The sequence below is a fragment of the Aquila chrysaetos genome, chromosome 4, assembly GCF_900496995.4.
Source record: "Aquila chrysaetos chrysaetos chromosome 4, bAquChr1.4, whole genome shotgun sequence".
Taxonomy (NCBI): domain Eukaryota; kingdom Metazoa; phylum Chordata; class Aves; order Accipitriformes; family Accipitridae; genus Aquila; species Aquila chrysaetos.
The window spans coordinates 37101576-37126921 of NC_044007.1; the positions used below are offsets into that span (position 1 = coordinate 37101576).

Sequence of the window (25346 nt, forward strand, 5' to 3'; positions counted from 1 at the left end):
TTTTGAAAAAAAATCCTGCAGTTTGCATGTGCTGGATATCTGGGCACCTCGGGACTTTATTCCGTGTCCACCTGTGAGTGGTGTCAGTAGGTGGGAGAAAGTTGATTGAAATGCAGAGGGCAGGAGGTGACCAGATAAGGACAAGCAGTTTGGGGAATGGCAGGAGATCCAGCAAAGGAGCTGGGGGGGGGGGGGGGGGGGGGGGAGGTAGGGGGGAAGCAGTGGGGGCTTGGGGGCCCAGAACTGGCAAAGTAAACCAAGAAACTGGTCAGTGAGTGCAGAAAGGAGAAAGAAGCTGACTGACAAGGGAAGGGGGGTGGGAGAAGCAGATTTGCTGATCAGGCTGGGAAAGGAGATCGCTAACGGTAAGCAGTGGGAACAGGACATGTCTGTCAAGGACTGACTGGATGCGGGAGGTTGGGAACAACTTGAGGACAGAAGGGCTGGGGGACAAGGCTCAGAGCAGAGGCCGAGGTGAGGTCTTACAGGGCCAGAAAACTGGGATGAGAAAAACTGGAGCGGAGACTTCTTTGCCTAACAGGGTAGGATGAAGGGAGCCAGAAGCACTTTTGGACAGTGGGGAGGACACAACAATGCCTGAAAGGACTCCTGAGTCTCACTGGCAACCTCCTTTCAGCAGACATCTGAAAACCTATAGCTGCCACCCCCAGGCCCCATATGTGTGATAAAACCCCACTCTGCTTAGTAACTCAGTAAGAAAGCAGTAGACTTCTGCAGAGGGGATCTGAGACCCCCATCCTTGCTGATGTGGATGCCGGCACCATGCCACTTGATAGAACTGGTTTATGTTTTTAAGTTGAGGAAATTTCATCCTCCAGAAAGTGATATGTTATTATGTAGTTAAAGGCTATCATTTGGCCACACGAACAAGAGAGATGAAGTAGTTGCACAGACAATGTTCTATCCAGATTTTCCTAAATGAAGCACTTGAATGTGTAAATTTGCTAAAAATCTTTTAGTGTACGGTTTTCTCTGCAATATTTAATAGCATAGAATTCTGTTTTAAGCATAAGTAGGCAAACTTGCTGTGGTTTGATGAGGTCCTGGACAGAAACCAAAAGATGTTTCACTTCACATGATACCATAGAACTAGAAAATCCTGCATGTTATCCTTTTCAGACTTTTCCCTCTTCTACATTTCTCTTTTTGTGGACTATTTGAATATATTCAGCGCATTTCACTTTTATTTATACATTTCTTAGTTTGACTGAAAGTGCAATTTTATTCTGAAAAGTGAGGCATATTTTCAATTATTTAAAATATTTACAAGTTAAATTATGTTTGATGCTCCCCTGCCTCTTTTACACCAATTAAGAAAGAACCTGAATGCTTAGAGTTGTCTCTCTCTTTCTTTTTTTTCACTTTAGAAATATTTGGAAAACCAGGACTGATTCCCTGCTCACTCATTCCCACCCCTGTAACATATTCTGTCACCCTCTGTTTTGAAAGAGTGCATGAGGCAGGATACAAATTAGGTCACTGAAACGATGCAGATTAAAAATAGCGTGTGCTGGCAGTGAATTGTATGTAAGGCTGTGAACAGGAAACACACTGGCTTTGCCTCCAGAGGAAATGTATTGTCTGCCCACACCTTCAGGAGGCATAGCTTTTGCTCCCTTTAGGAAAGATTAACTTGTCCCTGTGTGTCAGAAGGGAATTGTGCCGAGTTTAAATACTCCTTAGCTTTCAGTTTCTTGTCACCTCAGCATTTTATTAGTTCTTTGGTCACTACACTAAGAAATATACCTGTAAGTGACAGGTGTCAACTGACATGCATCAGAAGCTGACGTGAACTGTTGAACATATTAACTAGATGTCAAGCGAGTGACCATTTCTGTTCATCACTACACAGAAGTCTGTGACTAATGTCAAAACATGCCAGATAGTGACATCTTGATGTCCAGTCACTTCTTGAGTTTTGAGTTTTACAAATGCAAGCATTTAGAAATTAACGTTCAAGTTGCTTAACTTTGCTATGTTACCATTTTTGTCCCACGAAAGGCTGAGAATGCCATCAGTACACTTGCATGCATGAATCCTGAATGTTATTCTGATTGTTCGATACTTCTGAGCAAGAAATAAAATATTGGGCAATACATCTTCCCAAAGACAATTCTAAAAAATGTAAGCAAATAATTGCCTAATTTGGTAATCTCTGTTCTTTCAGGTGGGATTCCATAAGGGGAGAGCCTGGTCCTGAGTTTGGCATGTTGCTGTGAGGCTGTCAGCAGTTGCTGAGCAAGGGCAGACCCCTGTTCTCTCCTGCATGGTTACGCTGGTTGTGAAGGGCTAAGAGGAGCAAGGATTAGAAGGTAGTGATTCTACAAAGTAACACTAAGCAGAGAGGGCTCTGAACGCATACGCATGTTAAGTCAGGGTGAGAATTTTAAACTTAACATTTCTCTTCATATTTGCAAAAGGATGAAACTTCAGCTGGTAAAAATGTAAAATCCTGCAGTATACAAAGTGTGACACACTATTTAACAATAAAATGATTGTTATACTTATGTCTCCCGGATATTGGCTGTGCTGCTGTCATGGCTCTGTCTTCTGAAATACTGAGATAATGCTTGGCTACTGCTCGGTTATTAAGATGTAGCACAATCTTCCTTTCCTACTGGAGGAAGGCAAGGTTGAGGTAGTGCACTCCTGGAGTTTTCCTTTGTGTTTGTGTAGGTGAATGGCAGCGTGAACTGACAACACTGAAGGGCACATCTGAGAGGCAAGACTATGTGTTGTAGGGCTGGGACAGAGCAACAGAAGGTAAAGAGAGTACGAGAGTTCAACAGTACCCCAGGGAGGACTGAAAGAAGAGCAAATAACCAGCCAATACTTTGCAAAGCGCAAAGCAAAATCTCGAACTCCTGCATCTAATAATCTTATGAATAAAATTTCTGAATCTAAATAGCTGAAGGGATGTCTACTGACATTAAAAACTACAAGATAAAAGAAAACTTCTCAAGTTTTTCTCACAATTTCCACAAAATTTGAAAGTGGTTACAGAGTCACCCTTTTTCCTCCCCAGTATGAGCAGCTGGAGCCTATGTAATTAAACGAAAGTCTCATCACTCTGAAGCTCTCCAGAGTTGCTTTGTTTTCTCTTTCTACCTATTCACTGTGCCTTCCCTGCTATTTCCTACAAATTCTAGCTTAATATTACCAAGTTAGTGGACTTTCAACAATCAGGAAGCTGTGCAGTTGACTCATTGCTGCATTAGCATACAGCTTGTGAGTAAGGGAAACCGTAAACATTGAAACATCTTTAATTGTTTAGGGATTTTTTAAAAATTATAATTAGAAGCAAAAGTGATTTTGATTTGGCAGTGTTGTTTCTGAATATTTTCTGCCCTGCCAGCACCCAGCACTTTTTCTGCCTCTGATTTAGCACTGTCATATAATATTCAAAAAGGGGTGTTTCCATGAAATGCAACATCTCCATGAGGTCACATCAGAGTAGAACGGGAGTAGAAGAGTCAAATAGAAAAAGGAAAGAAAACCCCATTCTGTTCTTTGCTAGGTTTTCCCAGTGGGCTCTAATTATGACCACAGTTTATTAGAGAACATTTCAGACCTCTCTTTAAATGGCCTACTGTGCTTGCACGGAGTTCTCGTGGCTTCAGCAGGACTCGTCTCATAAGAAATCTGCCCACATGTGACCAATTGCAGTATAGAGGGTTTAGTTAAGGCTGCAGCAGGTTTAGACAGCAGATGCTTTATAGATGTTGGAAACTATTTGGAGTGAACAGAAGTAAGGACATTATACAAACATTCTCTCACCTCTTTATTTCCACTGACTTACATAATAATTTGATCCTGTGCAAAAAGTGAGAGCTAAATCTTCATAATTTCAAACAGACAACCAGGTTGGAGGTATTGCACTTTGTTTCATCTGGACTGGAGCTCTCTGGACCAGGGCCTTATCAGGACTGTCACCAAACTGTGTGGGTCACTCACTTCTTTTTCTCCACCTCAGTTTCCCATTGAGGAGGATATTGATTTCCACTCAAAACACATAGAAATGCACAGGGTAAATACCCACAGCACCTGCAATATCAGCGCAGAGTCACGACTAGTCTATGTGGCATGTAGCCACTCTCTCCAGTTCCCTCTTTTTCACTCCCAATTATCCTTGACTCCCAGGTATTCTTGAGTCATTACAATTTTACTAAACTTTCTAGCTGTGAAGTTTAGATTATTAGTTGGTTAGTGGACTTTTGATGACTTTTTAATGAGGCAACACTATCCTTAAAAAATGTATTGTAAGATCTGCTGTTAATTAAGCTGCCACTTCCAAAAATAACTGTGGGGTAATTAGAAGGGAGGCTCATCTTACAAGGAGTAAGTGGATAAATTCTTTGGGACAGACATATTGTTATAGGGTCGGACAATGTACCTTGGTCAGCATCGGAGTTTCATACAAGTATTTTCATTTGTTTCCATTTCCTTTTTCTCCTTCCTGCCCCTTGTTAAAACTCACTTACCCTGACAGTTTTAGGACTGATGTTCTCTATGCCTGCCTTTGGAAAGGGATTTTTTTCCTTTTCCTTTTCTTTAGACCCCTTTTTCTTTCAATTTAATAGGGACAAGTCTGCATTTAGTAGACATCTCCACATGCCTTCATAATACAAGGCAGTGCAGAAGATACACCCAAAGCAGAGTGTTTAGTCCCAGAAGGGCAGAGAGGGCTCATGACAGAGCTGTCTAGTTTACACATGAGGCATTTAGTTGTGCAAGTATTAGATTACAAATCAATAAGATGATACTAAATTTTTTAAGAACAGGAAAGCCAAGTACCACATGAGGCGGCCATAGATCAAGCAGAAAGGATTTCTGAGACATAAGCCATGAGACAAAGCTTATATTTTAGGGTGAATTCAGCACCTTTTCTAGCAGTGATTGTCAGTTCTCTCCCCTGTTTTTCTCCTCCAAAGCCTTGATGCTGACCCTTACTCAGGTTTAGCAGCGCTGTACTCAGATGGCAACTTCAGTGAAACCAGCTTAATAGAGACTGAAGTACTATTCAGCACATGTGTCAGAGCCAACACCAGGTCCAAAGAAGTTAAATATTTGTCTGGGTTTGCTTTTTGAACAGGATGCAGAAGCTCTCCAGAACTACAGATACAGAGAAACAGAAGAAAAAAGAGAGAGCTGTCTGTGTAGTGAAGAAAAGATGGCAAACAGGCAGATAAATTTAAGGCATTGGATATAGAAGCATTAAGAGAATTAGGGAAAGCAGACAGCATGGAGACATTTGCCTGCTATATGTTTTGAAAGCAATCTGTTCTTGTGCCTAAGCCGCTGATAGAGACAAATTTCTTTGCTGCCAATTACATTGTAAGGAACGCAGTTGGCACCGAGATCTGTGCCTCATTGGTCCTGTAAAGGGGAGTCTTTGTAGGCAAGCGACGCTTTTGGACAAATTGCACCCTCATGACCTCGCACAACTCCTGTACCTTGCGAAGGGGAAGTCAGGCTGGAGCCTAACGTGTCTACAGATTGAATCTTAGGGGATAGGTGATGCAGAAATGAATCAGGTTTTACATCAAGCTGAAGCGCAGACGAGAGGAATAAGAAGAGTTCTTTGTAGACAGGAAAGGGATCTCCTGACTACGGAAAACCACCAGGAATTTACAAGAAAACTATCAAATCTTATTGGTGCACAGCAGAACAATCCTTCTTAAAGGCATGTTTCTACTCCTTTTCAGAAAATGCAAATGAAATATTGCCCCATGGCAAAGTTTAAATTATACCATTCACCTTGTTTCACTCCCATGACAGGCACTTCACTCCTGTGAGGTCTTTGGCACCAGTCCCCAGCCTGGCCCTGACATCTTCTTCCATAACTGTTAGCAGCTGTCCACAAGCAGGCCATAATGCTGACCATAATCACGGCTGGAACTGCCAGTTCAGACCCACAATGCCACTAAAATGCACCTCTTTCACACTAAGGTGTAACTGCCCAACAGTTTATTTCCCACATCCAAACGTGAAAATATGCTGCTCCATTATGAGTGAGTTTCTTTACATGCCGTTAGCTGCGGATCTGGACCAGCAGTCAGTACTACCCTCCCTTTCCATAACACTAAAACTAATGTCTCCTCTGTAATTCCAATTTGGGACAATAGTTCCTTCATTTTAGGCAGTGATTCGAGACCCATTTCTGAAATATCTGTCATTTTCACTTTAAACAAAGAACTGCTGTTGATTTGTCTCTTACCTGTTCTATACCCAGTGTTATTGAGATACACGGCGAAGGTACGTGGCTCATGAGTAGCCTGCCATGAAGGAGAAGAACAGTTTTCGTTGTTGGTGTATATGTTGTGGTTGTGCACATACTTCCCAGTCAGCATGGAGGAACGCGATGGGCAGCACATTGGGGTGGTTACAAATGCATTGATAAAAGAAGCCCCTCCATTCTCCATAATCCTTCTGGTTTTATTCATCACTTGTAAGGACCCTGCAATAAGAGGTACTGATCATCACTGTGCAGCAAAAATAGTTAGAATATATTGGCTGCTACTATGCCATTAAAAGTAAAGTATCAGTGATTAGCTTGCCTTTGGACATCAGTCTGTACTACTCCATAGTTCAGGTAATTTTAGGAGAAAAGACAAGGTTTTTATTGTATCACCAAAAATATTATTCAGGACTCCAGAAATACATTTTTCTCAGGCTTCAAAACAAAATTAAAATACAGACTAATCTAGAAATACAATGTTAAAGCTTTAGAGTTGTGTAAAATTTATAGATCAATAGTTCTTCAAACACTGCTGTAGGAAAACAGTATGTTACAAAGAATACATAATTGGTAAATGTGCCAGTAAAATATGTAAAATTCTGAGATTACCAATAATCTGTTACAATTCTTTCCATTTTATCAGATAATCAGAGAGAGAGAATGAGAGACAGGAAGAAGGTAAGGGAGGGACGGAGAGATAGAGGAGAATAGAGACACAATTCAGTAACAATTTTTCTAGAGGAAAGTTTCTCTGGACACAGGATCAGCATGTCTCGCTCCCATACTGAAGCACTATGCTCAAAATCAGCTTTTGGGGATGAATCTGCATGCAAAAAATACTGGCAAAATTCAGCACCTTTCTCAAGAAACTGTACTGATCCAGTTTAAAGAACAAAGACATTTTTTGCATCCTTCAAAACATCTTCATGAACAACAAGGTGAGACAGGCAGGCCTTGCAGATTTCAGACTGCAGAAAGACTGAGCAGCTTCTGATAGGGTCTGTCAGTATTTGCTGACAGCTGTCAAACTTTGCTCTTTCTGTTATCCAACAGAGCAGGGATTGAAGGGTGAGGGTGAACCGTGGATATGGCAGTATGCGTCCAGAAAGCAAGTTTGTGAATTGTAATACTCACACAATTTTGGTGGCAAAAAAGAGGTTTCTGGAATTCTACATTGTTTTTTCCCCTTTGTTTTTACAATTAATTCCACACAGTTGACAGCAATGGGCTTAAATTTAAATTCATAGATTCCACTGATGCAATAAGAGTTTTTCTTGGTGGTTTTGTCTGGGTGACTTGAAAACCAAATTAAAAAAAAAATTTTTTTTAAACATGAAAGACATGCCTATAAAACCACAAAACTGCCAAGGAGGCTCAACTTTAGGTGTAAGCAGTAAAATCTTACAATTTATTTTACTAGTTAAAATTAAGCATGCTCTGTTTTGTTTTGGGGCTAAAGAGTCAGTGCTGACTATGAAATTTTTTGCATCAAAATTGTTTGATTAAAAAAAGGAAGAGGCATTTAGCTCTTCAGCATTTCCTGGGGCAGTGCCAATGTCTGTGTCTTCAATGATACTTTTAATACCCTGCATATAAGTCTCCATCATTTTGGACCCTTCCTCTTTCACAGCCTCTCTCTTCTAAATGCAGAACATCTGCATTCGTGCTTTCCTGAACTCAATACAGACAAAACACATGAGTTTAGAGATACAGAGAAGTAGGAGAGTAACTGAGAGGTCCGTGAACACAAAAGGTCTCCATTTGTATGAGTGGGAGCATTTCACTGAGTTGTTAAGTAAAAGTGAAATGAGAGATCATCCTCACTCTACACATCTTTATCTTGGACCCCAGGCTGGCTTTTTCTTTTCAGTTCTTGTTTTGTTTTGTTCTGTTTTTGCCATAGCTCTCCTGGTTTTGAAATGTCACAGTTTAATGCTGAGAGCTCAGCTGTAAGGTGCTTCGAGGTCCTCAGATGGAAAGTGCACTGTTCAGGTACACTAATGCATGGTAACAGCGGCAGAGCTGATGTGCACTTTCATGCCTCTATGCATTATAAATGAGTAGCTGTTAGAGCGCTTCCTCATTCCTCTGCTTGGTCAGCCCTCTGCTTTTGCAAACCTGCTGTTTATGAGTAAGTTTTTCCTCCAGGTATGCACTTACTGACACTGATAATAGATTTAGCCCCTCTGGAAATTCTGGAATAGGCACTTCAAAGCAGGTGAGACTTCCGCATTTGGAAAACAAAACATAAGTAGGAGATAAAACTTGCTGATATAAATTATAATTCTTTGCTCTCTGTAGCTCTCCTCACAGCTTGTGCTCTTTACCATCTGGCCCACAGTCTTCAGGGCACACATACTCAGGCACTGTTTGACAGCAGGACACTCACGCTCTACATGACCGATTGGGGAGCACCTGAGGGGAACCAGATAACTGGGAACAAGCACTTTGCACAAGAAGTTAGCAAGTTTTGTCATGCAAGAAATTCAGTGTCACTTCTCAGTCTATTGTCATATATCAAGAAATATGTTTGGTAACCAAGGTTTCATAACAAGTCTTAAAGTTGCTATGGACTTTCATCCAGGTGTATCACAGGTGGGCATCTCTACAAAGGAACAGCTAGAGCCACCTTGTCTTTATATGGGTTGTATGCAAAGCCCCAGGAAGGTGATGGACTTTCTCAGATCTCTGCACATATCCCCATTTTTTCAGCTTATGTTTTTAGTACTTTAGTTCTAGTGAAGATGGAAAGCAACCCAGGCAAATTATGCCTGATGGTACTCAGTGGATGGTTTATATGGATTTCACTGGGTCGTGCATTAGGCTGTAAACAGGGGTACAGAAAAAAGTGATTGTCTCAAATTGAATTTTCCCTCTTTTTTTTTTTTTTTAACCTTTTCCCACTTCTCTGACATCTCAAAGGCCTCTGGGTTAGAAACACTGGACCTACCAATGTACTCATTAGTTTTGACTCCTTTCTGACATTATGCAAGGTATTATTTACAGTGAGGATTATAAGGTATTATTTACAGTGAGGATTACAAGAGTGATTGGGGGGGTCATGGTTTGAGGTACTGATGTGTGCAAGTGATAGAGAATCTGAAGGACAGGCGAAGAGACTAAAGAGCGAGCAAAAAGTTGGAAATACCTGTACACATGCCTGATCAGAGTACAGACCTGACCCCAGTGGGAGCTGGGGCCACTGCCCTGAAGAGCAGCAGTATGTTGTCTCCAGGGGGGCAGTAGTTCTGGGCAGTTCTGGGTTCTGGGAGCTGGTGCTTTGTCTTGAGCAAGATGCCCATTTGCCTCAGTGTTGGGCAGTTATTTTTCTACCCTCAAGATCCTGGTGGGGGAAAGAAAGTGCACAGAAGCACAATTTAACCAGTCATTTCCCAGCTTCTGGGCCCAAGTGTTTGCTGAGTTTCTTCAAGTACCGTGGGCCAGGCTGCTTCACACCGCTTAAGTTGCCATCCACCAGCTGACCTGTAATATCCTTCCTCTGTGACACATTCCTCCCAGCATAGATAGGAACTGACTGGAGTTGTGGAGCAATCTGTGGGTTTTATCTGATAAGCTGAATGAGGCAGCAGCCTTGCTGAACTTTTTTGCATTCAGAATGCAAAACTCAGGGGGATGGTGCAGATCGATAGGAAGATGCACATACTCCTATGCTTTGAGCACTAACTAAATGCAAGCTCCCTGCATCTTGCAAATTTTGCTTTGGATAACTCCCTTGTATATCATTTGCACTCAGGCAGCTGAATATTTTGGTTTAATGCGCATACATGCTCTGGAGACAAATCCTCCCTCATTGAAGTCTATAATGTACCCTATATGCTTTTATGTTAAATCATTCATTTAGAACAGCTTTTAGAAATGGTCATGCTGGGAATACAATGGCAAATAATCCATATTGAGAGACTTTCAGTCTTGTGATTTTTTGGATACCACTGCCTAAGTTTTATTCTGTTTGTGGCAGAAAGTGTTACTTCCCATTGACCTTTGGGAAACTTAAGATTTTTCTCAGGAATCACTGAAGGGTGAGGGGATAATTCACACATGGAAAACAGTATGGCTTTACTTTTCAAATAAGCAGAATGATTTATTAGCAGAAGTGTGAATAATGCAGTACAGTAAGTCTTGGGGCTGAATCCTGTTTCCTGTGAAATGATCTATGAAAAGGCGAAACCTGTGTCTTTATTCAAGGCAGTGGGAATGCATACACATCCAGGCTATTGCTCAGCTGCCTGCTAATAGGAGCCAGAGTGCCCTGTGAACATCCAGAGCAGCTTTCAAAGAGAGTTGCTCCACAATATGAACAAAGTGGCTTGCCACGTCTTTCCTCCTCTTTCACCACTTGCATAGCCTCTCGCAAGACTGAAGACAGCAAGAAGGTAACATTGTTCAGAGACATGTGTCTGCTGACCTACCTTCCCCAGTGCCCTGGAGAAAGTAGGCTCTTTTGGACCACAAAAAGGAAGACATGACTTGACCCTTTTAATGAAATTTTCAGAATGACTCTATCAAGAAGAAATGCATTCCTATTGTAATAGCTGTATTTTAGGCCAAAAATGGAGCTGGGAACAGCCATTCATTATGCAGCATGGCTAAACAGAGCAGACATTTGAAAGAGTGAGAAATAAAAAAGATAAGATATGCTCAGATCTGAAGGCCTGGTCTTGGAGCTATGCTGCATAAAAGCATTAACTCTCAGTCACAAAATGTAGTTTATTAATTATGTTCTCACAGCCCTGAAGGACTGTGTAAATTATTATTGCATCATGACAAAACCGAAAATGCTAGCAACTAAAGAATTGCTTTTAGATCTAGACCACTTTTTGTCTACAACTTTCTGGCTGAAAGTATGTGATTTTAGAACAAATGAACTATTTTGTTATAAGTTTTCTGGAATGAAGCATTTTGATTTTTCAATGTCATATGGCACTTTGTTTAGAAATTCACTATACTTTTATTAAAAACATGTCTTTCATTAAAAAACACTAAGAAAGATTTCATTTCAAATTGATTTGCCAATTTTTCACCTTTTTGATCTTGCCTCCCACCCCCAAAACTAAAATATTTGCTTGGGGGTAACCTAAAATGATCCTTTTTCTCTCCTTCATTTTTCACTTTGGGCAGTGAACCAAAAAATCAGTTATATGCATAACTACTATTAATATCTTTCTAACTTACTTAATGGAAAACATTCAAAGGCCTCCTGGAACATCATCCAAGTGTTTTAACTTTTTCCACCCTAAGAAAAATATGTGAAAATCACTTCTGGCTGGTATGTCCAGGTTGTGCTCAGATATTTAGTATACTTGTGAAAGCAAAACTATCCTATTTTTATACGTATAGCATAGTTTTTAAGCAGATGGATTTGAAACACTTTAATAATTCACAGAAATATTAAGCTTATGTCCTGAAACCAGACCAGTTTGTTTGTGTGCATAAACATGTCAGATGACATATATGCATGTGACAAATATGTGGAGAGTATAGATACTCACCTATACAGCATTGAGGGAAAGGTTAGCCTCATAAGGCTCAAATTTTTAAATGCTACAGAAAGTCACAAAGTGAAAAAGGGCTTCTGATGAAAATTTTTTACCTGTATGTCCTTGCATGTATTATTAAATCCTTCTATGCTGGTGATTAAAGCTTTCCATGGTGGATTTTGATAAGCATAGCTGTCCTAAAGTCTGTAATTAAATGTGATGAATGCTATTAAATAATATTTGTTAACTCATTTTCCAAACTTGTCCCACATTCTGATATTGTTCCAGGACCAGTACCTTCCCTGAATTTAAAGTACTTTCTGCTTGGCAGAAATTACTGAAAGACATGTGAGGAAATGAAGTAGCAAATAACAATTATTTCTCACCTAGCTCCACATCTTGATCATCTGTGAGTACAAGGATGATATTTGGTCTGATATTTTTTCGCTCCTGCTGCACACGTCCTCTGAACCTCGGGGACTTGACGGTGGAACAGTGACTTGTTAGCAGTTCAGTACTGAGCACTGCCAAGATGAGTGCAAACCAAGAAGACTTCATAGTAGTTCCAGTACTTCAATTAAAAGACCGATCCAGAAGTGCCTGAGCTCTAGTTTTCAAGACCTGTAGGGAGGAAAAGAAATTCTGTTCAAGCAATAAATAAACTTCCAGTCACACAGTGAAAGGATAACACTTAGGGAAGTCAAGCCTGACACATACCATTTAACATGATTATAAGCCATATTGTGGAATAAGAGCTTTATTCTGTCATTTTCTAAAAATAAGCTCGGTCATTCTGCAACTACGCTTTCTCAAATAATTTTTGCTTGAAGTCATGCCACTGCCTGCATTTTGTAAAGGCATGACTTCTGGTATACTCCTCACAGTGCTCCTTCTCCTACACCCCACGCTTCTTTTTATGTAGCTTGTTCCTTACATTCAGTACCTGGGCACAGTAAAAAATTGCCAGGATGCAGACGTGTTCAGAACATCTGTAGGAGGAGCCCTGTAAGAAGGAGAAAGCAGAAGGCTTGTCAGTCAAAGACCTCAGTACTGTGGCTGTGCTTCAAAGTCTCCAGAACTGTTCGTTACAGCTTCGTTCTCTGTCCTGAAAGAAAAGAGTAAAAAAATTTGCATTCCCCCCAGCTCCCCTAATTAATTTAATACCATACCTATGCAGCAGTTAAATGGCACCTTGGCTGCTAGAGATAAAGGACCTATATCTCACATCATCAAACGCAGGTGCTTTTCCAATATTTATAGTCAGTCTGAGATTCTGAGAATAAGAGTTAATTCCAGCGTATGGCACCTGGCATGCGATAAAGCTATTTTAGGTTAACTCACCTGCATGAGCAACTAAACCCTTACAAAACAGAAGGGAGAGCATGGCTGTCATTTGCAGTCTGCATTGGATCACTATGTGAAAAGTCATCTTCCCGCTGACAAGAAAGCTCATATTAAGTGACAGTCCAGATGATCTTACCCAGCATTGTGAAAGAGAGTAACTGTCCCTCAATCAATCAATGACGGACCTGAATGCCTCATCCATAATGCACAGTACCTCTGGCACAGCCTTGTCCTTGATACTGCGCTTCCAGACTCGGCTCAGTACGTTATCAGAACCCCCTCTCCGTGCCTGTCACTCAAACAGCCTTGCTTTTGTAAGACCTGATGCAAGCACAGAGGCTTGGCTTTGCTGCAGCAGATTTAAACCTGTGACTGAAAATGACTGATTGGCCCAGGGAGGAATGGGTAGCCACTTACACTTTAACATTTTTGGCATTACTGACTGAAGCTCTGCAAACCCGTCCTGTTACACAAGGGAAGGGAGGGGATATCTGGGGGCAAAAAGGAAAGGGGTGGGAAAGAAACCGCAGAGTCATGCCTGCTCCCTCCAGGGTATTGACCTGCCACATACTTTCCTTCTGTTTTTATTTTGGGACTATGGATAAAGCACGGTGACATTGGTCAATTAAAAATCCCCAGAAAACCACCCAAGCCCAAGAACATTCAGGAGGTCTGCCCGAGGGGAAGCCTGCATGGGAACCGGGGTGCACATTATATAATTAGACTGGAGCATAATTCATGAGGAGATCTGTGCACCCACACCTGAGACATCATATTCAGACATGCAACATGAACTACAAACAGATTAATAAGCAGAAATATTTAATGAGAGCAACACAGAGGACAAAAAGTGCCCCATCACTCACCTAAAATTGCGCTAATAGGAAGGTGCTCTAAATCTCAGGGGAAGAAGCCATAGGAGAGGGAGGGGATGGGACTTGGTGCTGGACTGCTAGAAAAAGGATCGTGTTCTTGTTTTCACATACACCTTTTATTTTAAGCTTCGCAAGCTAAACAGTTTCATGCTCCTCACTCTGGCAGGCTGCAATTACACCAGAAGAGTGTGAACGTCTTTAAAAGGAAAATCCAAGTGTCTGTTGCAGAGAAATCTTGTCTTTCATTGTCTCTGCAGCAACAAACCGTCCAGCCTCCAACTAACATTAGAGCACCGCAAAGCCAATACAGGGGATCAGCATTTAACGTTAAACGCCATTTCGGTGATTGCACAACATTCAGGTAAGTAGACTGGAAGTCTGTAATTAGTCTGGACTGACTTTTAAAAATAGTTCGATTTCCTTGTATTTGTTGTAATCACATAAAAGCTGACAAAAGCCCCAGAGACCAGGGTCACCGGAGAAGTCAGCCTTCTTCTGACAGACACCAGACACCACATGCTCTTGGTGCAAAAGCAGAAATACAATTTCTCTAAATGTCTGATCTTTAAATAGCAAAACTTTGACTCACCTCACAGAGCACAAAGGCTACATGAAGTGAGACTCAATGTTTAGTTTCTTACCTCAGTCGTACTGTACAGCAAACTTTTTCAGACAATGTTGACCCAGAAAGTGCAGTCATCCTGACTGCACTGAGCAAACATTGGCACCAACATGTTTGAATAATCCCTCACAGTACGAAACTACAAGTTCCTGACAATTACACCTCAGTGCTAATAAAATTTACACTAATCCAAATGAACATTAACAAGTATTCTTCATTTCACCCTCTTTGGGCTACACTAGTTAGTTTTAAAAAATCCTTTTGCTTTAGCAAGTTAGGGCCACCTTGGACAAGTCTTCTCTAGGAAAAAGAGCATGAAGGGTTTCTTTTCCAACTCTAATTTTTTCCTCTTGATGGATAAAGGAAAATATCAGGACTGATCTACACATATAAAATTAATTGCCCAAGTTTCATTGAATGCTTCTTGCACAAGAGCACAGTAATGCCACCTTTTGTTGCTCATAACTATTTCAATTTTGCATACAACATATCTTTATTAAAAGATGATCTTTGACAACTTGTCCTTTTACAGCCTGTTTCCCACTCTTAGAAGGAAATGAAGTAAAGAAAACTGTCAAAATACAGGCTTGATAGGAAAGACAAGGCTGCAAGGTTTGCGTTGGATACTGGCTGGTAGTCTATAAGTGCACCTACAGACACTATAATTTGTCTTGAGAAATAGACAAAGACAGGAGAAATTCTAAAAGGGATCTTTTCAAATTCACATGGGGAAGTAAACTTAAAATCTTTTGTGCAGTGTTCAGAAATTAAGACGGTAGTATAAAATGCTTTTCTCTAGCCAAGTAAACAAGTGCTGATCATAACTTCTGTATATGCTGTTCGGAAAATTTAAAGGATTTTTTTCCTAGAGAACTTACCTATGACAACTGAAATGTAGTCAGTAAATAAATGAAACCAGAGAAATCCAAAGAAACTGTTTTTCCTCATCTGGATGTAATTTTTCCTTTCGGTCATTCTTTTTTTTTTTTTCACAGGAGAACAAATTCATAGTTTGCAGTCACCTTTCATGGGATAAAATCCGAAAACTTGGATCTTTAGCTGGTTCTATGCTGCTAGTATTATAACAGGCAGTTCAAGGACTTGTTGGCATGGAGAGTTAATTACCCATGAAACTTGAATTACATTGGCAGGGCACTGCGAAGAAGGGCTACAGTGCCACTTCGTGTGATGTGGCATAAAAACTAGGAGGCCTTTATTTCTAGGTCTCTTAAGAGAATATCTTTCAGTGACTAGGAAGAAAAGCAAAAGATAGAATAGTATCCTTTGAAACTATTCGTAGATTTTATACTCGTTTTGGCCAAGAAGTGTTTAAGATTTTTCAGTGCATTGGATGAAAGTGCTTAGTTTGGAACACAACAAAAGACACCCAGTTTTCAAAAAATAGCATTTTCCCTTTGAGAATCCACTTTGTTTTCATGTCCACATTTTTTACTATGTTCACTTAAAGAGTCATTTTGTGTTTGGCCAATAAATATCTGTCCAGAATCATACACTTTGTTTATGAAACAAAGCACTGAGTATCCATAAGTATACTCCATTATAAGCTTTAAAGATGTGTGGACTTCTTCATATTTAATACTCTACAAATGTGGCTTCAACATATCCTTGCATAGGGAATCTGGCTTACATGAACAGGTTTCTTTCTTGTTTGTAAATCTGAAATCAAATGTGGGGATAATGAGTAAGGATACTGGACATATGTACGTCTCCAATACCATGGGCTATGCATTGCCCCACATCAGTAATTCATGACCAAGTGATAACAAAGGGGAGACAACTTTGTCTCCTCTACACCAAATTGCTGGTGTTTTCTTTCTAGCCTGAGCAGTGAGGACAGCGCATCATCCGAAGTCATAGGTTAAGACCTGCTGTTCTAGTGGCCTTTCCTTAGAAACAAAAATGGATCAACTCTGGGCAATAAAAGAAACAGCGGTAATAGTAACAATACTAGTAATACTGTGGACTGTGATTGTGGAGCTTGAGAACCAGAATTCAGGTTTCTGTTCCCCTGATATTAGCAATAAATGTGCCCAGTGAATTGAGAATGTAAGGTACTGCAGGGATCCTAAATCAAGAATCTCCTAATGCGGTAACAATTTTCTGGTTAAGTGTTTTGTTCCTCATTACTATCCAGTATCCTACTGACTATTTCTCTGTACTTAGATTTCGCTGCCTCCAAAAATTGACATTAAGATATAGTCCACAAATGAACATTTTGCTGCTTAGGACATTTTTGAGATTTGCTGACAAGTGCTAGGAACTTGCACAAAAATATATCAAAAGCATGGAAAAGAAGCAGAAGGCCTTGTCATTGCAAGTGATAAGTTGCCTCATTTCCTTTATGCAAAAGATCATCTTGGATAATTTCTTCTCACAGGTTTCTCTGATAAAGAAATGGATAAAACCTCTCAAACAAATAAAATCTCAGCTATCAATCACCACAAGAAAATGAGCTTTCTTTCCTCACCCCAAGCAGAAGAACATTACCTTCCTATGTATTTTACCTATGGCCTGCTGACTTGACAGTTTTAGCTTTGATGAGTGTTTTTTACAGGAACATGACCTGAGTGTTCTCTGTTTCCTTAAAATCAGACTCTCCATAAGAAAAGTAGAAAGGCAAAGGACAACAAGAAGAATTCTCTTCATTCATAAAAAGCAGAGGAGGGATTCGCTATTGACAGCATTTTGTAATTTCCAATATGACCTTGGAGGTTGGTCACATTGGTGGGCACCTGGTCAGCGGCATTTCAAAAACCTGCCAATCTGCCTGTAGTGCCAGAAATCGCGTCACTGACATCATGTTAACTGGAGGTGGCTTCACTCACCAGTGTCCCTGCAAAGATCAGATTCAGTGGTTTACGCCTACCATTTTCAGTTCTTTGCTTTAAAGTGAAACGTGTGCACCTAGCAATGCTGCTGTACTCAAGAATATTTTGCATACATGGAAACTCCAAGGTGAAAGGGAGTGAAAGGGGTTTTCTCAGCAACACACTTATAGTCTCTGTGAATGTTTGATGTTTATGTCAAAGGGTGGATAGACCTCTTAAAGTGTCACATAGTCTATGCTATGAATCATAACAGGTGTGTGGTTAGACACGCAACAAAATTAGTAATTTCATGAGATTAGTAATTTCATGAAGATTGTGCAGACAGATTGAAATTACATAATAAAAGGTCAGGGAGGCGAGATGTTCATCTGTACCAAAGCAACCTAGCAGTTCAGAAGTCTTAAATCTCTCCTTAAATCATATTGCCTTGACGACTAGAGGTTTGTAACACTCTACAACAACAACAACAACTCTCAATTTCACTCATACAGTGAAGCACTTAAGTGGAAAAAGCAGTTGACACATGACTGTTTTAAGTGTAGTAAAGGTAATGCTCTTCTTGCGTCTTACACTGCTATCTTGTATTTAAAAGACAAACACTGTGATCTCAGGGTACCAGGCATGACCGCGTAAATCTGCAGGTCAGTTTCCTGTGGGAATATCGAGCCTGCAGCCATGGGAAACACATTTACAGTACGGCAGAAGTCAGGAAAAAGCAAGACCTACCATCTCTTCTTAAAGGTTAATCCCCTAATCTTAGTTGTAAAGTATAGGATTTACAGTGAACACAAAGAATGTACTTCCTATCTGGGTCTAATCTCATCATTACCTATTGGATTTCCAACACACTTTACTAATCAATCAGTTATCTGCTCACCTTCTAAATGTAATCTGTGTATTATAATGATGTATCATCAGTGCCTCAGGCTAGATTAATTTAAAGTAACTATAATTTAAAGTAATTGCAGGCAGGGAGAATCATAACCTTATATTACGTTTTTACATTGTAATTTTGCAAACGGTTATGGACAAGAAAGGAAAAAGCCTGCAGTGACTTGAAAGTATAATGCACACTTGCTAACCCACTTTTATAACTTTGTACAGGTTAAGGGATATTCTTAGTAGGTAAAACTTTCCAACACTTCATATGTTAGAGTAAAACAACAAACTCCAATAACGTTTTAAAAATACATAACTGTAGAAGAAATGATCTGTCTCTGAGAAAAGGAAAATATGTCTTTTTTTATTTTAATGCCATTAATATAGTTGAATTAAACATTAAAGAAAATTTAAAATAATATTTTCATATTAACTTCAAATCTGTGAAAGTTTTATAAGAAAATTCACTCATATTTTTCAGTAAGAAGAGTGCCTGCTGCTAAGTCACAAACTTCTAATAATATACAGTTACTTAAATTTATTTCTCACCATCTGATTTACTTTGTTTTAGAATTTCATATTTCAACACAGCCAAGAAGTGCACTTGTCATACAAAAGAGCCTGGTATAATTGAGCCAGATGACGTGCCCCACAAGTAAAATCAGCCATTCATGAAAGCTGGTCACCAGAGGCCATTTCAAACAATGCACATTTCAAAGTAATCTAAAGTAATCCCTTTTCTCTGCTGATTTGGTTTCCAGGCAGTCTTAAGCACATGTGTGCAGCAAACAGGAGGCTTATTAAAACCTGATGTTATATTGGAAGTTATAATGCCATTGCCTTTTGATTGAATTCCATGTCTGTTAGTCTTCAAAGAGAAGGAAAAAAATCAATTAAATTTATATGCTTATTAAACATGAGTGTCATGATACGTGCAGTTTATTAGCACTCGCTAAATAATTAAGACTGAGAAAGATAATTAGATGTGCACTAGGCTCCAAACAGGCTTCTGATATCAGATTTTTTTATCTTTAAAGAAAGTGGCTTTCCAGCTACCAGATAATATAATTGCTAAAAGACTCCAAGTATTTTTCAAATATAAAGAGTAAACTCTGTGTATGAAGGAATTTCAGGCAATTTTAGAATTCCATTTTAAACCCATATATCTTTGCTATAACCCTGCTCACTTCAGCAGTGTGGGGCATTATGAAAACATATCATACAACAACACACTGACAGTTCAGTGATCCAGTAAGTAGTCTTGAGTTGGGAGATCATATCACAAAGGTGAACAACAGTGACAGAGTTTGCACATTTCTTTAAGTTCCTGTTTAAGTCCATCGGCTTTAGAAACTGCAAGGGCATAGCTTTTCACATCGCCTTTAGATAGAGAAATCTTTCAATTTAAAAAGCTTCCTTCTAGATGTTTACTTCCCCTCAAAGATCTGCAGCTCTCTTTGAAAGAGGGGTTTTTGGTTTTTGATTTGGGAAACAGTTTGTTTTCCTAAATAAATGGACGTGATTAACTTGAATATGAATACAGCATCTTTAGCACAGAATATCTAAGGATCTACACGTACAGGAGAAGACAGAGAACATGCCCATTTCCTCATGGTAATGTACACACCTCCATTATCACAGGGAGAGGTTAAGGTAGGTTGTGCCATCATGTGGGTGGGTGGTCTTGGGTGGAAGCTGAGCCTAATGCACGGCTGCTCAGGCCACTCTCTTTGCTGGCTGCCCAGGGGAAGCGGCAGGACCGCATGAGGATGAGAGGAATCTATGTAAGGACTGAAGCATGAGGAACTGGCAGTATGAAGCTATATAACTGTATGTATGTAAACAGATAGAGCACCTGTACTCCTAGGAGAGGATCTCAGATGTACATTTAGCTATAGCACGGAAGGATTGACTACTCAGAAACACCATGGGAATTTAGATAGGTGCCAGCCCCTGGCTAACCAGGAGAGTTGGGCAGTTCCTGTAAGTGCTTTTGAAAAACTTACTCTATTATACTACAGTGCAGAAAGCGAACTTCAGAAAGTGAACTTATTCATAGCATCAGTACTTTGTGTGCTTACACACACAGTGAGTGTGCTTATGTGCACGTAGATTCAATACAGACTGCATATGGTGTCTGTTGACTTTCTCTTTTGCTTCCAGGTCTGGAGATCAAGCCTAATAATTTTTTTTTTTTGAGTAGTCTCATTATATTCAAATGAGTTTTACTCTCAATACATTCAAACTGAATTTAATAGGACTACTAAAATAGATTAAATAGATCAGGTCCTGAGTACCATTTTTTAAGCAAGATCTTCCTTACTAGGTTGCTTCTCTTTGTCAAGCAGCTTTTCCAGTCCTGGCACAGTATAAATTTCACCTTCCCTGATATACATGTAAAAGCTCCTTGACAGACAAAGAAATGTGTTTTTAAATAAGTTCCTCCCTGACAAACCTGTACTATAGAGAAACCAGCCTACTAATAATAGTAAACAGACAGTCAGACCAAACAAAACAATCTGTTACAAAAACCAGATGCTTCATATCCTTTTCCATAAAGACTAGCCATCAAGGAAGTTGCACTGACTTGAGGCACTGCCGAGAAGCACATTACCCCTACTATCTATCTTACTTTTACAAACTTGCCTTTGTAATCAGGAGGCCCCTGGTGTTCCCCAAGCTGCATTACCTGGGGGGACACAAGGTACAGCCCCAGCCCAGGATCACAGGGGACTTGTGTCTGCTATCACAATAATCTTTCCAAGTCCCCTCACCTCTTGTCACCTTGCTGGCCCACAGTCCCCATTCAAGCACACACCTGAATACACTTAAGGGGGGATTCCCGGGGTGACCTGTGGCTAACCCACCATGGGGAAACTCAGAAAGTCATCTCCACATGGCCATGTCCTACCAGGTGAAAAAAGTTTTGCACAGGAATGGCAGCAAATATGAGCAAGGAATAAAACTGATGGATTTTACTGCCAAATCAGGTGTCCAAGTCCTTACTTAGACCCTGATACATGTGTTCTGCTGTGCAAAATAAATATGTCTGCTGGATTGAACAGGATTGCTCAACTCCTTAAAACAACCTCCTGCAGGCTTTTCAATATATCCCTAGTGCAAGGATGCTTTAAGGTCTTTGCTGAATATTTCAAAAAAAGCTAACCATCAGTGGCACATGAGGAAAGGCCAAAATGTACAAAGCATCTGCATACTGAGTCTCATCCGAACATTAGTATTCCTACCAAAAAAGCCTGAAATTAGAGTCACACTTGCCTGTTCAAGGACAGAATATACCATATTCAGCTTATGTGTCTGAGCAATACCAATTGTCTCAGCCTGAATTGTGGAAATCTGTTCTCAAAGAGCTGTTTGAAAATAATCTTCAGTCTGAGATCTAAGAGACTCAAGAATGACTTGTTGAAATTATTCTGTGAATAACTTTATCTCAGAAAACATTTTGAAAGGGTAGCACATATAAATGCGCCTTCATTTTCCAAGTGAAAATGCCCGTGGAAAGACTTTCTTCATCTTTCAAGCGCACATACAGGTACTTTCAATTTCACAGTCTGGGCTTTTGTAGATGAGAGAGCAGTTTTAAAGGATGGAAGATGAAGCTGAACACATTCAAGCACACATATTTTTACTTCCAATGCACTTCTTATTAAGCAAAGCTCCTATTTAGCAATGAAGAGACATGATTTTATATCATCTTTATAAATCATATATATATTTTGTATCTTTATAGATAGTTAATTGTAAGCCTGCTCATGAGCCAAGATTGTACTAAGATGCCTGACACAGCACATACTGAATTATTTTCTCTAGCAGTGATGGAGCAGGCAGTCAACCTTATGTCCCAGCACCTGACTGTGCATTATGCACAGAGAAGGAAGACAAGAATAGAAATTGGTAATCTGTAGGCAGAAGCTTCTGAATAATACAGAATGGATCAGGAATGGGAAAGACCAGGATGCATTGGAAATCACTCCCAGATAACCGAGAGGAGATAAAAAGGCAAAGGACAGAACTGTAGTGCTTTTCTTCATTTTGTGTAGGAAGGAATTTGGGAGGCATTCCAGTTTGCAGTGATTATTGTGGGGAAACCATCAATGTTGCTTTACTGGATGTTTTTTTCCTAAATGTAGATGAGATGTTCTTGTATGAAAGGTCTCTCATAAACTGTGTCAATGACCCAATTCAGGAATGCTTAGACCAACATATAGAGAATTCTCTTTGTCCTTAGCAGGCTCAGCTGTGAGGTCAGACCAGGCTGCTCAGGGCTTTACCAAGTCAAGCCCTGAAAACCCCCAAGGATGGGCACTGCCCAAATGGTCTGCGGCCCTGTTCCACTGCTTGGTGGTCCTGAGGGTGAAATTTGGTTTTCCTTATATCCAAAGTCTGAACGTCTTTTGTTTCAATTTATGCCCATTGTCTCTTGTCCTCCTGCCATGCATGACTATCAAGAATGGGGCTCCATCATCTCAGTGACCTCGTTGTAGCCACTGGGGGGCTGCTGTTAGACCCTCCAAAGCTATGTCTGCTCCATGCTGAACAACCCGGTTCCCACAGTCTCTTCACACAGGGCACGGGTCCAACCCCAGCCATCTTCATGGCCATCTGCTGAACTCACCCCAGTTTATTGATGTCTTTCCCATATTGGGGGCCCAGAACTGGACATAGTATTTTAGATGCTGTCTATCAAGTGCTGTGTCAAATACATGTTAATATTTGTTTAAAGAGCTATTGCTATTAGGGAAAAGTGAGCTGAACTAAGTGAAACAAACATTTCACAGAGCCTTTCCTTGTAAAGTAAATGAATCAATGAAGATTTTCAAGTAGTTGGATTGACTGAAAACATGATTTTCCTATTTCTGATTATTTCTGAACTTTTTGTGTTGTTCTTAGGACCAGAAATTAATTGTGCCATAAAAAAAGCTAGTTTTGCTATAGTTACAGGCTGACCAAAGTCCATTGAACCAGGGAGAAGTCTTCCAATTATTTCAGTGCTTCTGCGGAAATGAAAACTGATTTAGACATCATTTTGCGGTGGGGTTTTTTTGTTACTAGAACAGAGTGATTAAAGCAGTCAGGATTTCGAAAAGAAGAGCAACTTTATTTATGAGAAAAGAGAGATTTGAAAACCCCTCTGCCCCAGGCCCCATGTAAATGTAAAGAGCACAGCTGGAATGAAACAAATGATCTGACTGGTTTCTGATGAGCTGGGTGGTGTAAATGTTTCACACTAACCACACTGCACAGTCATAGTATAGGAGCTAATTCATCTGCCATGAATACATTCCTGTGTACGTTGTCCTTTAAAATAAACAAGCAAAAATGAGTAATTTATCAGGAGTTAAACGAATATTTTTCCAGAGGGACCCCTTCTGTCCCATATGGCTGATTTTAAAGTCTAAATGCAGGCAGTTTAAATGCTGCATCCTCTGTCTCACTATGTGAAACAGTTATTGCTTTAAAATATGGAATTTCAAATTTTTAGCGCTGTCAGAAAGTTCCAATTGTTCCTGAAAATATCACTCAGGATGATTATTAGTTTCTTAGAAGACTGCAAAACTCTAAACACGGAGCTGCAGATGGTGAATAATGATAATTTTCCAAACCTCTATTTACAATGGCATTGCATTTGCAAAATGTGTTTATTTCTAGATTTAATTTCAGGATTTTGACAGAAGGTTTATAACCACAAAAAAGCAGTTTTATAGGAAAAGTCTCCTGGAAAAAAAGGCTAATCATAACCAGCCCTGCATGTTTTAAATTTTACAACTCCTTTTTATTTCTTAATACTATAAAATCTATTAAAAACCATATTATTCTTGAAGATATCATTATGATCTATTAACATCACAACGATTAATGTATTTCCCAGAGTTTTTCTGTAGTAGGAATGAAGTTATTAACTTGCATTTGTTCCCACAGAATCTTGCCCATGTTAAGGGTTACTTGTGTAGACAGCTCTGATCATAAGCTCTTAGTAATAGATACTCTTTGAGACTGAGGGTCACAGGTTTCTTAGACTAATACAGCCTCTGGGTAACTTCCCTCCAAAATTAGACGTGCTTTCCATGCCTTACCGTGATGAGCAAATGCCTCTTGGATAGAATATTTTGGAAAACTCTACAAGGAGTTTCGTGGCATAATCTTCCCCTGTCTTCTGCCCAGACATTTTCCTTTATGGCAGAAGAACTCAACACTGAATGTTAACATACAAAAACTTCCAGACTGAAAACGCCCTGTTATTCGTGTGTAGTGTCCTGATGCATATCTGGAAACTGTAACTTGCACCTAAAGAAAAGCATGAACACTGTTTGGAAAAACCACTAACTGTGGTGGTGGTGTTAAACAGAGAGGCAGTGCAAAAGACTTCCAAGCTACAGAAAGGAGGATACCCCAAAAAGACAACATTTTCCTATCTCTGTTCTTTTATTCAATTTTATAATGGGCTTTTATAAAATTCCTAACTGTCCTTAGCATCTCCTCTAAAAGCAGAGTAGTTTCAAGCAGATGATACGCCCTAAATCCCCTCCCCAGACCTGCAGGACAGGGATCACAGCACCCATATACCACATAGCATAATCCACCGCTCGGTCGCCTGCTCAGGTTACCCCACCTTCTTGTTTTTCCATTTTACTGAAAGCTCCTAGAAACCTACCTCTTCCCTAGGTGGTAAAGTATCTTTCGATTATAGACACATTAAAACTTGGACAAAAATATACCACATTTCAGGGTATAAAGAGAGAGAAAGGATCTGAAATGAAAAATGCATTATGCTAAAATGTCATATGGCACCAGATTATGTTTCCATTATCTCCTACACTTAAAACTCTGTTGACCCCTGGTCAGAGGCATTTATCTTAACGTTGCCACTATTTGTAAAACTCTTACACATTTCTTTGCGTGATTTTCTCTCCCCAAACTAGGCCTTTATTACAACGTTGAGTTACATATTCAGCTTTACTCGGGATAGAGCTGGGAGAGACGCAGCAAAATGTCTGAGAGTTG

The 25346-nt window shown here is 39.9% G+C and overlaps 1 protein-coding gene across 2 annotated transcripts in view; it reads right to left on the minus strand.

The window, feature by feature from the left end:
- SULF1 (sulfatase 1) overlaps nucleotides 1-25346 on the minus strand; it is a 123669-nt gene that overhangs the window by 51830 nt on the left and 46493 nt on the right. For both annotated transcript variants that reach the window (XM_030012641.1, XM_030012642.1), the window contains 3 exons: nucleotides 12701-12862; nucleotides 12144-12378; nucleotides 6239-6478 (listed from right to left, as the gene is read on the minus strand). In XM_030012641.1, the coding sequence (XP_029868501.1) occupies nucleotides 6239-6478; nucleotides 12144-12315 (412 nt within the window). In that variant the 5' untranslated portion in view covers nucleotides 12316-12378; nucleotides 12701-12862. The remainder of the gene's footprint in view (nucleotides 1-6238; nucleotides 6479-12143; nucleotides 12379-12700; nucleotides 12863-25346) is intronic.